At 43.5% G+C, this 15,801-nt stretch overlaps 1 protein-coding gene across 1 annotated transcript in view; it reads right to left on the bottom strand.

The window, feature by feature from the left end:
* Positions 1-533: 533 nt before the first annotated feature.
* The window catches only part of LOC134622268 (protein NLRC3-like), a 29,284-nt gene continuing 14,016 nt past the window's right edge, over positions 534-15,801 (bottom strand). The window contains exons 8-12 of the mRNA XM_063467995.1: positions 14,723-14,896; positions 12,224-12,397; positions 6,043-6,219; positions 1,224-1,397; positions 534-549 (exon numbers count right to left, since the gene is read on the bottom strand). Coding sequence (XP_063324065.1) covers positions 534-549; positions 1,224-1,397; positions 6,043-6,219; positions 12,224-12,397; positions 14,723-14,896 — 715 coding nt within the window. The remainder of the gene's footprint in view (positions 550-1,223; positions 1,398-6,042; positions 6,220-12,223; positions 12,398-14,722; positions 14,897-15,801) is intronic.

Raw genomic sequence — 15,801 nt, 5'->3', positions numbered from 1 at the left:
TGAGAGTGGTGCTGGAGCAAAGATCACAGGTTCATTTAAAGGTCAAATGGGAGTCTCCTGTGTTCAAAGCTGCCTCACTGCCCAGTTAAACAGCAAAGATCAAAAATGATTCAAAGGTTTCAGTCACAGACGAGAAGCTTGTGTTGTGTTTTTTCTCCCATATTTATCTTATAAAAACATGATGTTTATTATTCAAAGGTGTTTGAAAGCCTTTCCAGGTGAGTTTGATTCAGGAGGGTCTGAAGCCAGAGTCAGACAGAAACTGCAGAGACTGTAGAAGGACAGAGCAGCAGCAGAGCAGTCCAGATACACTGATGATCCTCTGTCAGCTGTTCTCAGAGCAGTTCACTCTGCAGCACTGACAGTCATCTGCACTTCATTCCTCTGTCTGTCACTGCTGGATGAAGCTCTCCTCTCCACCTCTCAGTAACATGGCCCAGTCAGAGCGTCTCTACACACAAGCTGCTGCTGCTTCATCCTATCTGGGTCATCAGGACACAGCTGCTCCTCTCTCAGCACACACACCGTCCTGTTTACCATGACCTCCACCTGCAGAGAGAAGGAGGAAGAGCAGAGGATCTAAACAAGTGTTTCCAGAGACTCTTCAGTCAGTGATGCAGCACATCCAGTATAAAGAGCAGCAGGGACTTCAGTGCTGGGACTGTACTAGGACTCATTGTTGCTTCACTTTTTCTAATCTTTGGATTTTTATTGAAGTTGATGAAAATGTTTTTCCCTCCTAGTTTGAGGTTGGACTTTCATTCATTAGAAGAACCTTGGTGTGTCAACTCTGAGCTCTGTAGGAACCCCAACAACAACCCCAACAATCCAGATGGACGGTTCCAGCTGTTAACTGGAGGAATTCCATCCAAACATCTGCTCTCACCAAACTCTTCCTCACCTACAGACTGTGTTCTTAACTGCCTTAAGTTCGGAAATGAATGCATTCATTCATCTGTGTGCTGCTTTTTTCATAGAGCAGATTGGCTGTTGACAGTGTTTGAAGGAGTGCGTGACCTGTTACTATGGTGACCATGAAAGTCACAAAAAGGCAGAAACAGGAAGTGTTTGTGTCCAATCCTGAAGCCTGTCACCATTCTCCTCTCCCAGCTTCACTGAGAAGCTGCAGCTTTACAGGAAACACTGGATCTTTGTTTCCTACTGACTGTGTTTAGTACAATACTGCTGACAGCACCACCCACTCACTCCATCACTCTACTGACCTCAGAGTCTCCAGTCTGTAGTCTGGACTCTCCTTAAGATCCCACAGCTGCTTCACATCTGGATCCTTCAGGTTGTTTTCTCTAAGGTCCAGGTCTTTCAGATTGGAGGGGTTGGACTTTAGCGCTGCTGCCAGATAATCACAGCTTATCTTTGACACACCGCAGTTCCACAATCTGTATAAAGAATGAAAGATTTAAGTTTATTAGACAAAGTGTGAGCTTGAAATCATTCAGTGTTTCATAATCTGTTCACAGCTGAAGAAGGTTCAGAATGTAGAAGTTTAATAAAATGGAAACTCCAGACAGCTGAAGCCAGCAGGAAACAGCTTCAAACAAGAAGCTGTGCAGAGTTTTCAGACCATATGCCCCAATGCAGCCAGTTGGATTTTGGAGTTTTGAATCTCTGTTCTGTGACTAAGTCCTTGAATCATTTCTTCCAGTCAGTCCCACAAGACAGACTAAGTATTGGACATGTTGTGGCTCCATCTAGGGAGCTTCTAAATGTGATGTGTTGGCCACTCTGGGTCTGTCAGATCACAGTACTGAAGAGAGCTCAAACTGGGCACACAGTTGTTCTAGTCTTGACCCGAGATTGTCTGCAACTGACTGGGAGATTTTCACACATGTTCCAGTCCTCCTTGGAACAACAGGAAGTCCTAAGCAAGGTTAAGTGTCCTATGCCATTCAGTGATGATGGTCTTGTCGTCCCACCACCTCCACCTCTTTTGAAAGGAACTAACTGTAATCTGAAGCTTCAAATGGAACTAAGACTTCCTCCACTAGGTTAAAGCTTGTTGGTCAGCTGGGCCTTTCTGTGGAGGTTGGATGTTCTCCCACAGTCCAATGAAATGCTGCTTAGGTTCATTGGTGCTTCTAAATTGGCTGTAGGTGTGGATGTGAGAGAGTGCTTCTCTGTCTCTCTCTGTTGGCCCTGTGATGGACTGCTCACCTGTGCAGGTGGACCACGTATCTTGCCCTATGACAGCTAGAGCACAGGTTCCAGCCCTGTGACCCTAACCTGAATAAACATTTAGCAAAAATTATTTGTGGCCTGAAATTCCCCAGTTAGCAGTTTGGTAGATAACTATGACATGGTAATCACATCCAGCAGCTGTTTTCTAACTGTAAGCTGATCCGTGCTGAGCCAAAGCACCGGCACTTTTTAATATACAAATTACAACATTTAATATAAACTTATTGGTCAGCATCTTATTAGCCTGCTGTTAGCTTCATTACACAGAAAACTGGTAGAAACTAACAGAGTTCATAAAGAATAAAGAGAAATGTGCTGATTTAAAGCCTTTGAAGTGCTTCAGATGATCTCATCAGAATCAGAATCTTTATTGTCACTGTCACACGTACAATGAAATTAAGGAAGGTCCCCAATCAATGCATCATCCCTAACAATATCAGAAAAATAAATAAAACCATAAAATTTCTATAAATAAAATAAACAAAATAATAAATAAAATACTTAAAATACTAATAAGACATATCAGTAAAACATTCACATACATTCTCACATACATGCCTCAGACCGTGTGTCATGTTTCGGCTGTGTAAAGGCAGGAGAAGGACCCAAACGCAAAACTCACCACACAGGAATTAAACTCAAAAGGCTGCTTTATTGCAGGATGCCACGACAAATATAAATAAACTAATCTGGGACATGGATAACTAACACACAGGGAAACACAGCCATGAGGGAGACTACGACACTGACAAAGAGAAAACACAGGGCTTAAATACACAGAGGGATAATGAGGGAATTAGACACAGAAGGAGAGCACAGCTGGGAGTAATCAGACTGGACGAGACAAGGGAAGCAAAACTAGAACCACTGACATGAGACACCGACCTTCAAAGTAAAACAGGAAACACTGACTGAACTCTAGACATGTAACTTAACAGCAACTGGGGAGACAGAACATAAGAACCTGAAACATGGTACAAAAAGGTCACAGTGGACACAACATGGAACACAGGGAAGCCATATTACAAAGCCAAAGAACTAAACCGATGATAACCATAACTGAAACAAGAAACAGTACAACAAAGGACTCAAAACATAAACCATAATATAAAAACACAAGATCTCTTCAACATAAAATAGGAAACCTAATGAGACGCAGACATGACAACCAGAACTTGACAACGTAAGACACAGACATGAAACACATGAAGAGCAGGGGAGACTTCACAGGGGTTGGAAGACACAAGGGGAAGCTAATAACAAAGAACTAGAAAAACTCATGAGCTTAATCATATAAACATCCAAATAAACTAAACTCAAAACACTGGGTCATAAGACCCAGGACCGTGACACCGTGAATGGATTAACATAAGAGTGGCGTGAAGTACATTATTTTGCAGTATTCAGATGTGTTATTGCAGTTGGATAAAAGCTGTGTTTGAGTCTATTTGTCCTTACACTGATTGCCCTGTACCGTCTGCCTGAGGGCAACAGTTCAAACAGGGAGTGGCCAGGATGTGAGGTGTCTTTAATGATGTTTTGGGCCTTTTTGAGACAGTGGATGTTGTGTAGGACTTCCAGTGTGGTGAGTGGGCAGCCAGTGATCTGTTGGGCAGTGTTAATGATCGCTCGTAGTGCTTTCCTCTGAGCTCCTGTGCAGCTAGTGTACCATAAGCAAATGCAGTATGTTAGAACACTCTCAATGGTGGCTCTGTAAAAGGACACCAGCATTCTTTGTGTGATGTTATTCCTCCTGAGAGTTCTCAGGAAGTACATTCTCTGTTGGGCCTTTTTCAGCAGCTCGGAGGTGTTCCCACTCCAGGAAAGGTTCTCTTCTATATTGACTCCCAGGAAGCGGAAGCTTGCCACCCTCTCTACGCAGTCCCCATTTATGAATAGTGGTTGAATCTCTGCCTTTTTCCTTCTGAAGTCTATTATGAGTTCTTTGGTTTTTGAAATGTTGAGGAGGAGGTTATTGGCCTTACACCATGACGTCAGCTGCTCCACCTCATCTCTGTACATAGACTCGTCACCCTTGGAAATAAGCCCCACCACGGTGGTGTCGTCTGCGAATTTCACAAAGATGTTGCTGTGGTGGCGAGGCGTGCAATCGTGTGTGTACAGAGAGTAGAGCAGTGGACTGAGAACACAGCCCTGGGGTGAGCCAGTCCTGAGACTCAGGGCTGAGGATGTGTGATGGCCAACTCTGACTCTCTGGCCGTTTATCAATGCCCAAGTACGCGAGTACGTACTCGCGTGCTCGGTGAGTACGTACTCGCCGAGAACGCACGGGAGTACGTACCCGCCGAGAACGCAAGCACGGACTCGTGGGCCGTTTCTCAATTCTCAAGTGCGCGAGCACGGACTCGTGATTTGTACCAGCGTACGTGATGATGTCACAGGTCCGGAGCTTTTACTGCCGTCGCCTCCTAATTTAACTGTGAGTAACATGTTATGAAGCTTAACTTTAATCACAGTCAAACCGGTTTACTCAGGAACAAATAAAACACTGAAATAAACCAAACATTAACATTTAGAAGTGATCTAAGTGACTTATATATCATTTTTAACCTCAGTAGTGAAACCTCTATTAATAAAAATAGTGTACATGTACATACGTGTACATACCTTAATAGAAACAAGCAGGTGAGATGTTAGAACGCTTTTATTTCCATTCTAGTGGACACTCAATACTATAGACAGCTGCTGGGGTTTCTTTAACCTGAGTAGTGAGAAGTCCGCGAGCAGGGGGGGTGGGGGTGGGGGTGGGGGGGGGGGGGTGGAAACGATGTGGCGGGAGTCCGCTGTTGAGTTTTGGACGAAATGCATTCTGGGATATATAGCTGTCCCAAGTCTACACTGATGCATGCTCGATAAAATGGGCGGATCGAGAACACATCCGGGACTTTTTCGCGTTCTCGGCGTGATGCGTACTTCGAATTGGAAGAGTACTTGGTCTCCGACTGATGACGTATCACGAGTACACGAGAACGCAAGTACGCACAAGTACGCATATTGATAAACGCCCTCTGAGGAAGCTATAGATCCACGTGCAGGTGCTGTATGGAAGCCCCAGGTCTTGTAGTTTGGCCACCAGTTTGTGTGGGAGGATGGTGTTAAAAGCTGAGCAGTAATCCACGAAGAGCATCCGCACGTAGTTCCCATGCTCTTCCAGGTGTGTTATGGCAGCATGGAGTGCTGTGGCTACAGCGTCTTCCGTGGACCGGTTTGCTCTGTAGGCAAACTAGTGTGAGTCCATTCTGCGAGGCAGTGCTGCTGTAATGTGTCTGCGGACCAGCTTCTCAAAGCATTTCATTACCACTGGGGTGATTCTGATCTCTGTCCACTTATGTCCACTCATTCATTAATTTATGTATGCTATCTAATGCAGGTTTGATCTTCACAGTCTGCTTTATGAAACTCATTCTAACCCTGAATGTCAGAGTGTTCCTCCTTCTCTTTTCCCATCATTCATGCTGGCATTGGAGTAGATTTGGATTTTGGATTGTGTTTTGGATGATGTGTGTATGTTTGTGTTGGACTGCTGTTTGTAAAGCAAACGCACATTTTGGTTTGGATTTCAGTGTCAGACAGACTTTAAGGTGGAATGAAGAGTTTTAGAGTTTCGCAGTGAATTATCCAGTGGAGGATTTTTCTTGTTCTTTGAAGGTTTGAAATGTGAACATTGTTCTGCTACAGTCAATTGACTAAACCAGAGAAGAAGAAAACAGACTTTACCATGAAGATCCTCAGTGTGGATCAGTATCAGCCTTATGTCTGCAGTTTAGTGTCAGCACAACTTTCACATCATATTCATCTCAGCACAAACAAAACATGGTGAATGACCTCAGAGTTTCAAGTCCACATCCTGGTCTCTCCAGAAAACCACACAGCTGCTTCACTCCTGAATCCTGCAGCTTATTGTTCTCACTCAGGTCCAGCTCTCTCAGATGGGAGGGGTTGGACTTCAGCGCTGCTGCCAGATAAACACAACTGATCTCTGACAAACCACAGCTCATCAATCTGTATAAAGAATGAAAGATGTAAGTTTTTTAGACAAAGTGTGTGCTTGAAGTCAGTCATTCAGTATTTCATAATCTGTTCAGAGCTGAAGAAAGTTCAGATGTAGAATTTCAGAAAAAGGAAACTCCAAACAATTTAAGTCAACAGGAAGCAGCTTCAAACAAACACAAGAGAAAAATCTGAATTTTTCACATTAAAGTTCTACATTTATCATAAAAACATGAAGAGTTGTTAAGCTTTAATGCATGAAATTAAAAAACAAACAAACATCAGAATCCAAAACAAAGAAAACAATTTCAGGAGGCCGACAGTCTGACTATGATGACTAAAGCTGCACAAAAAGCTGAAGTTTTAAGCTGAAACTTCAGTGAGTCAAAGAGCTCCACCATGTGTCACGTTACAGGAAACGTTCTTATTTCCACACTGATGAAAGCATCATGCTTTTATTTCATGCTGCCTTTATTGAGTCACAGTGTGAAACTGTGCTGAGCCACAGCATCCCTGTACAGAAGACACTTACAGCACTTGGCTGCTTCCATTGAACCCTCTACACAGACTTTCAATTTACTCTTCTGATCCCAAAGTGCCCAACGATGTTTCACACAGCTTCCTTCCAGCACCATCAGCCACAGAAATGCACAGAGAATTCTTTTGATCTTCTGGTTGTGTTGTATGATGCTGTGTTTGCATATCTGGTGTAGAGATGGACCGATCCGATATTAGGTATCGGTATCGGTCCGATACTGACGTAAATTCCTGGATCGGATATCGGAGAGAAATAAAAAATGTAATCCGATCCATTAAATATCAAAAAAGCACCTCACAAAACTCGCGACACATGCGTAACTTGCCTCATAACCGTAGCACGTCGGAGCAGTGTGCTCACGTGACAGAGCGGCTGTGTGTATTTGTAGCCTAACTAGCAATCCAGCATTTCATCTCCGAGGAAGTTATCCCAGAGAGAAGTGAAGCAAGTGTGTAAGTTCATCTCTGAATGTTTGTAAAGCGTTCCCACGTTAAGCTTAACAACCGATATATGGAGCGACTGCCTCTTCTCTCCCTCTCCTCCTGCTACTTCAATCGTGAAACTGTTTAATGATCAGCTGATCGGCTTTTCTGTCGCCAGTCCGTCTCTCTTCTTTGTTTTTGGCCCACTTTGCACCAGAAAGAGGAAACCAGCGGCTCAACAACAGCAGCACGTTTAAACTTGATAAGCTGTTGTTAGAATTTATTTAATATTACTTTCTAGACCAGGATCCTTTTCTAGCTGACGGCTGGTAACTGTGCAGGGGCGGATCTAGCAAAGTTTAGCCAGGGGGGCCGATAGGGCATTAACAGGGAAAAGGGGGGCACAAAGACATACTTTTCTTTCTTATTCTCATTTAAAATGTCTAGCTTTTAATAAATAATTATCTGAATCTTACACCCAAAGTTTTAATCTAAAGTAAAATGTGTATAAGTCCATTACTGTATATAGTAACTGTTAAGTCTAATATACCCCAGTAGGCTATAGTACTTTTTCCTTTGGGTAGATACCATCTGTGCAATCTGCAATTCTGTAGAAGAAAGATGTTGAATCTATTTAATTATTCTTAAAAAATAATTTATTTCTGTGCATTTTTTTTCACACTGCATCAAATTAAAGTTGATTACATCGATTAAGCATCATGAGGTGGAGGGTGGGGGGTGGTTCCCTTTTTTTTTTTTTGCTGGGAGTTTGCAACCCTATTTTCCAACCCTGGCTTAATATTTCTGCTAAGTACTCTTTAAAATACCAGAATAGGGGGGATGGAGTAGGTTTAAGTTTATTAGATTGATCAGTGTTGCTGAACTATGAAATATTTTGGGCGCAGTGTATTTTTTACATACAGGTATAACAGAATAGCTTTAGTGTTGTTGTTTATTTAAACTTGAGTATGAACTTATACAAAATGCAGCAAGATATTAAAAAAAACAGTTTTATTGATTAAAAAACACACTATATCGGATTAATATCGGTATCGGCAGATATCCAAATTTATCATATCGGTATCGGACATAAAAAAGTGGTATCGTGCCATCTCTAATCTGGTGTCTGTGTTGCATCCTATATAAAGATGTTTAAGTTTGGCTAAAAAGATGAATCAGAATGAAAGTAATAAAATAAAGATTTTAGAGACAGACCTAACTCAAGTAAGCTGACAGCCTGTGTAGTGACAGAGTTCAGCCATATGAGAATGAGAGTGAGTAAATAAGAGCACACAAAGGACACTGTCACGGTCCTGGGACTTATGAGCCAGTGTTTTAAGTTTGAATTTATTTTGTTCATTAGGTTTTCTAAGCTCATTTGTTTATTAGATTCTCCTTGTGTATCCCACCCCTGTTAATTCTCCCTTGTCCTTCATGTGTTTCATGTCTGTGTTTCTCATGTTGTCATGTTCGCGTTTCATTATGCTTCCCATTTTATTTTGAAAGAGGTCCTGTGTTCCTGCATTTTGTGTATTCTTCCCCTGTGACATTGTTATGTTCATGCTGTATCTACTGTGCCTTTCTGTCCCATGTTTCAGGTCCCTATGTTCTGTCTCCCCAGTCTGTTAAGTTTACATTTCTTGAATTCAGTCAGTGTGTTTCCTGTTTTACTTTCAGTCTGTGTCCTATGTTAATGTTTCTAGTTTTGCTTGCCCTGTCTCGTCCTGCCTAATTATTCCCAGCTGTGCTCTCCTCCTGTGGCTCATTCCCCCTCGTTATCCCACAGTGTATTTAAGCCCCATGTTTCTCTTTGTCAGTGTTGCGTCCTCCAACATAGCTGTGTGATTCTCCCTGTGTTTCCAGGTATGATTTAGTATTAGTTTTCCCAGTTTAGTTTTTGGTTCTTTGTTTCCCTTCCACGCCAGCAATAAAGCTGTGTTTTTGAGTTTACTTTTGGTCTCTGTGAGTTTGCGTTTGGGTCCTACTCTTGCCTGCACACAGCCGTATTGTGACAGACACTCTGAGCACTGAATGTGTGCGACTGTCTGTGGTGCCATGTGGACACACCTGAATGGCATCCGCAATCACGCCCGCCGAGTTAAAGACACGGGGATTCGGGGTTGTTGGGGTGTGTGGTGGCAAGGAATCTGTGCGGCCTGCAGCTGAGAGCTGCAGTTGCACTGTGTGAATAAAGTTGGCTCTCAAATCAAACCTCTGTACCCATGATGCATCATCCTTGCCACAATGGCTTAGTGAAAAAGAGGATTGGATTGAATATACTGTGATTGGCAAACATAGTTTTAAAGAGAAAGGTGTTTGGATTAAAATTGATATGCTAAAATGAACGTGCTGATGAAATCTGAACTGCTTGAAATGTGAATTGAAGATTATTCAAAAGAACCCTATGAAAAGACCATCAAGGGAACAGTTCACCCGGCCCGGGATAGGGTTACTGAGGCCCCGCCCTGGAGCCAGGCCCGGAGAGGGTGCCAGAGGGTGAGCATCTGGTGTCCGCGCCTTAGTCCTTGGGGCCTGGCCAGGCACAGCCTGAAAAAGGGAAATGGGCCCATCTTCCTGCAGGCCCACCACCCATGGGAGGCACTGTAGGTCCCGGGTGCTATGTGAGTAAGGCGGCAGCCAGGAGCAGAGGCCCTGGCAGACCGATCCCCGGCTACTAAGACTGGCAATTGGGACATGGAATGTCACCTCTCTGGTTTGCCAGTGGGACTCCGGAGGCAGCTGATAGGTACCGACAGGCCAAGCGGAACGTGGCACGGGCGGTGGCGGGAGCAAAAACTTGGGTGTGGGAGGAGCTCAGAGAGGCCATGGAAAAAGACTTTTGGTCTGCCTCCAAGTTATTCTGGCAAACCATCAATTGACTCAGGAGGGGAAAGCGGTGCGCTACTTGCACTGTGCATAGTACGGGTGGAGTGCTGCTGACTTTGAACAGAGAAAATCGATCATCAGGCGGTGGAAGCAATATTTTGAGGACCTCCTCAATCCCAGTGGCACGTCTTCCGTGGCAGAAACAGAGTCTGGGGATGAAGGGGATGTGTGCCAATCTCTGGGGCTGATGTCACTGAGGCAGTTAAACAACTCATTGGTGGCAGAGCCACTGGGGTGGACGAGGTCTGCCCCGAGTTCCTGAAGGCTCTGGATGTTGTAGGGCTGTCTTGGTTGACACGTCTCTGCAATGTTGCGTGGGGATCAGGGGCAGTACCCCTGGACTGACAGACCGGGGTGGTGGTCCCCATCTTTAAGAAAGGGGAGTGGAGGGTGTGTTCCAACTACAGGGGAATCACACTCCTCAGCTTCCCTGGGAAGGTCTATACCAGGGTGCTGGAGAGGAGAGTTCGTCCTTTAGTCAAACCTCGGATACAGGCCAGGATGCGGTTTTCATCCTGGCCATGGAACACTGGATCAGCTCTTTACACTCTCGAGGATACTCGAGCGTTGCAAGAACTTGGTCTGTATAGCTGGCAATAAGCCGGACTCGTTCCTTGTGGTTGATGGTCTCTGCTAGGGCTGCCATTTGTCACCGATTCTGTTAATAATTTTTATGGACAGAATTTCTATGCACAGCCAAGTGGCGGAAGGCTTCCACTTTGGTGGTCTCAGGATCCAACTCTGCTTTTCAGAGATAATGTGATCCTGTTGGCTTTGTCAGGTGATGGCCTCCAGCTCGCCTTGGAACGGTTCGCAGCCGAGTGTGAAGCGGTGGGAATAAGAATCAGCACCTCAAAATCTGAGGCCATGGTCCTCAGCCGGATTAGGGTGGAGTGCCAACGCCAGGTCAAGGACGAGACCCTGCCCCAAGTGGAGGAGCTTAAGTATCTCGGGGTTTTGTTCACGAGTGATGGGAGAAGGGAGCGAGAGATCAACAGACGGATTGGTGCAGCGGCTGTAGTGATGCGGACGCTGTACCGGCCTGTTGTGCTGAAGAAAGAGCTGACTGTAAAAGCGAAGCTCTCAATTTACCGGTCGATCTACGCCCCTACTCCCACCTATGGTCATGAGCTGTGGGTATTGACCAAAAGAACGAGATCGCGTATACAAGCGGCGGAAATGGGTTTCCTCTGAAGGGTGGCTGGCCTTTTCCTTAGTGATAGGGTGAGAGATTCGGTCATTCGGAAGGGGCTCAGAGCCACTGCTGCTCCGCATCAAAAGGAGCCAGTTGAGGTGGTTCGGGCATCTGACAAGGATGCCCCCTGGGCGAGGTTTTCCGTGCATGTCCCATCAGGAGGAGGCCCCGGGGCAGACCCAGGACACACTGGAGAGATTATATCTCTTGGCCTGGGAACACCTTGGTGTTCCCCTGGATAAGTGGAAGAAAATTGATTGAAATCGATGGAAGATTATTCAAATGTGAACGAGAGAGAGACTGATAATAAGGTGGGGCTGAAGATCAGTGAATCTCATGTAAACGCCTGATTGGCTGACTAGATATCAGATCGACAGTTTCAAGGTTTTCCTTGTGCTTTATAACTTTAAGAAGTAAGATGTAACATTTATCAAGGAATCCTGCTCTTCAGATTATTTCCATGAACACTGAGCTGGAACACATCTCCAGTGCTGGAAGTGCATATCTCATCCCTCTCTGTACATTCACTTTTTAATCCTTTGTGAAACAATATAGGTGTAAATCGGAGTATTAATCTATGTTAGTGCAAGTACCTCTAATAGGTTGCTTTAGTCTGCGGTCCAGGCTTCTAAAACCATCGAAGTTTAACAAGCACTACAATCTAGAGAAGGGCTGCACTAACAGGTGTGACTGATAACACCTGACCTGAAAGGCTACTTATGTTTATTTGTATCAGGACATGCAGGGAAGACATGGACATCTGGACAGTCTGTCAGGCTGCCCGAGTCCCCTCACCCATATCAGCCCAGAACTCTGCATTAACTACTGAGTATGACTTAGAGGATCAGAGATAAAAAGTTCTAAAAAGAATAGAACAAGACTTCCTGTATAAGGCTCTGTTGGGCTATGATCAGCAGTGTCGGCACAACTTTCACATCATATTCATCTCAGCACAACTAAAGCATGGTGACTGACCTCAGAGTTTCAAATCGACATCGTGGATTCTCCAGAAGAACACACAGCTGCTTCACTCCTGAATCCCGCAGCTTGTTGAAGCTCAGGTCCAGGATTCTCATAAGGTAGGGGTTGTACTTAAGCGCTGCTGCCAGATAATCACAGCTGATGTCTGACAAACCACAGCTCCCCAATCTGTATAAAGAATGAAAGATATAAGTTTGTTAGATAAAGTGTGTGCTTGAAATCATTCAGTGTTTCACAATCCACTAAGAGCTGAAGAAGGTTCAGAATGTAGAAGTTTAGAATATGGAAACTTCAAAAAGCTGAAGCCAACAGGAAGCAGCTTCAAACAAACACAACAGGAGAAAAAACTCAGAATGTTTGACATTAAAGTTGTACTTTTATCATACAAATATGAAAAAGACTCGTAGCTTCACTTTTAAAGGTGAAGTTGGAAAGAAATAGACATATTCGAAGTCCAACCACACCTTTTTCCAGTCACATTATTAAAACAGACAAACTACAAGCTCATTTTCAGTCCAACGAGTCATCTTTTGACCTAGACTAACAACACTGGTCGTCATGACATCTATTGTCATTATTTTTACCAAACTCTGTGGAGTCCTTTATTGGAAATTCAAATGGGATTCAAATGGTCAGACAAAAGAGGGCGATGAGGAAATATGATTAAATGTTGTGTATTAGCAGGAAGTTATTAAATCCTTTTCCTTATATACCAAAGATAATGATTGACAAATGTGTTTTTACAAACTGTGGTGGATTTTTGTGTGATATGTATAATTATGTAACTATATACACTATATATCTATGTGCACTGAACATATATATTTTAACTTTGATGTGGAGTCTTAAGCACAAGACATTTTTGCTTCACTGAGGTTTATTAAGTTGGTACAGTAACAGGGCAGTTAATGTAAGGGGAGAGTTCTCTTGAATAATTTACTCTCCGGTAAGTAACTTTCCCTAATACACACTCAACGTCTTTAATGCAGCACAACCAAAACAGTAACATTGTAACAGAGATCCTCAACACACACACACACACACACACACGCACACACACTTTGAACCCAAACTGAAGTGTTTTTATATATGAGAAAGCATGTAACCTCTGTATTATATGTTATAAAATTGTGCCACTTGCTGTATAAGATTTAATAATTAGGATTAATGTCTGACCTTTGACCGTGTCATGAACTGTTGTCATAAGCCAGAGGAAGGGGTACTCAGAGTCCTGACTGGCCTTTGGCCAAGACCTTGGCCGCTACCTGACCCCTGCAGCTGTGTTGGGCGTGTGGGAAAGTTACCCAGCAGCAGGGGGCGGGGATACTGGTCCCTATATTAGGGGACCAGAGGACACCCCAGAGCTCTTTTTCCTCCTGCTGCTGCTTCCTGTCCGTCTCTGTGTTGCTCTGCTGTCTGTGCTTAAGGCTGTACACCCCGGGGTTTTGCTTTGCTTGCTTTCTGCTATGTAATTCTCTTGCTAAATGTCTGTATGTATTTTTCCTGCTGTTCATACGATTCAGTGTATTAAACTCTGTTCCAAGAATTCTACTCTTTTACAGAGCATCTTTTTGAGTGTCTTGATTTTAATTGGATTTGGATCACCACATCGTTGGTGGGAGAAGGTTATCAGGATGGCTTCAAAATTTGCGACCACAAAACTCAGTGTTGGACTTTGATCAACAGGATAACCCTGATTGTTAAGAGCATTTTAAGATAAGATAAGATAAGATAAGATAAGATAAGATAAAATAAGATAAGATGAACTGTATTTATCCCGGGGGAAATTCTTTTGTCACACACACTCCTCTTTCAGTGGAGGTGGTCTAGCCACCTTCACGGCAGAAGACTCAGCAGTCCATCTGTATCTAAAGGACAAAGGACACTCTTTCGAGGATGCCAATGTTCACATTTTGGACAGAGAGGACAGATGGTTTGAAAGAGGAGTGAAAGAAGCCATTTATGTCCACTGTTAGCGAGCATCTTTGAACAAAGGCAGTGGCTTACAACACCAACTGTCTGCCATCTATAATCCAGTTTTGAGTTCTCTTTCCAGACGCCTTAATGCCCACTCACATCCTGGGCCATCTGACCTCAGGAAATCACATGATAGGGTGGGGCCAGGTTTCACAATGAGCACACCTGAAACCCTGGCTGATTGTGACCCACACCCATTTTTACACCTTGGCTCATGTGAGGTAGAGGATCATCAGGGGGTCCTTTTGTCCCTCTTTGGGGGGTTACTCCCACTGGGTTTAAATCTGGCACCCTCCGCCATTTGACCTTAGAAGTGAAGAAGCTTCTTGGATGAGAGGTGAAACGTCTTCAAGCAACTTAAAGAAGTCCAGAAGCCTTTCTTTCAAAGCTCTTGACCTGGATGACTGAGAACCTTCACAAACATACTCACTTGCAAATTCCAGAAAGCTTTGTTGTTTATAGAATAATATCATTCAGACTTTAAATGATCAGCAGTGGGAATGTTTGGATGCTGACCTGAGAGTTTCCAGTATACAATGTGGACTCCGCAGTGCAGCAGACAGAAGCTTCATGCCTGAATCCTGCAGGTTATTGTTACTCAGGTCCAGATCTTTCAGATAAGAGGAGTGGGAGTTGAGAACTGAGGACAGAGCATCACAGCTTTTCTCTGAGAGGTAACAGTGACTCAGTCTGAAAAACAAATTAATTAATTAAGTCAGTCAAATGAAACATTTTTTTAAAACCCAGCAATACAATTAATGGTTATCTAAATAGCTTCATGAAAACACAACTGTCCTTCTATATCAGCACTTACTCCTTGTAAGCTCCACCTGTTCCACCTTCTGTTTCAGAAGACATGAAAACACACTGTAGATGTAGTAGAAACATACTTTCTGACTCGTGATTAGAAATGTAATCTTCTCAGAGCCATTTGTACATTTTAGAGCCTAATATTGAAATGTAAGTGTGGACAGCATGGACATTCACGGCAGAAAAGATATAAGAACATGCCTGTGTTCAGTAAATATTACTCTCGTGCTATCAAGAAATACCACAGGTAAGTAAAATTCTGGTTGTTGCAGCCATTCAGCCATCCATACTTTGTACTACTGTGCTGCAGGTTGTGGCTACATCCACACTAGCCTGGATAGATTTGAAAACGGTGTTTTCGTCTGAAAACACTCTGCATCCACACTAGCGTTTTCAGTCGTTTTCACAGAGTTGCGTGTCCATATTGAAATGGCCAAAAACACAGTACCGTTTTAAGTACTGCCCATGTGGTAAACGTAAGAAGATTCGACCTGCCTCACTTCTGTCTGTGGTTTATTCACTTTCCGGCTCTTTAAAACGTTGTGGTTAAGGAAATGTCAAGGAAAAGCACTACGTTTTTTAAATGGACTAACAATGAGGTGGAGTTGTTGCTGCGAATAACACAAAAGTACAAAGTTGCAAAAGCGAGTGAGAGTTAAAGAATTTTAAGAAAAGCTATATGGAGCATGTATAGACTGATATTCATCTTTAATAGAGCTGTCAGAATTGAGAGCAACCAAAACAACTGCTGTATAATGCCCTCCGCTATCTTAGTTTAATTGGTC

Source organism: Pelmatolapia mariae, linkage group LG3_W, assembly GCF_036321145.2.
Source record: "Pelmatolapia mariae isolate MD_Pm_ZW linkage group LG3_W, Pm_UMD_F_2, whole genome shotgun sequence".
In the NCBI taxonomy this organism is placed as follows: Eukaryota; Metazoa; Chordata; class Actinopteri; order Cichliformes; family Cichlidae; genus Pelmatolapia; species Pelmatolapia mariae.
This window is presented reverse-complemented; position numbering and strand designations above follow the sequence as displayed.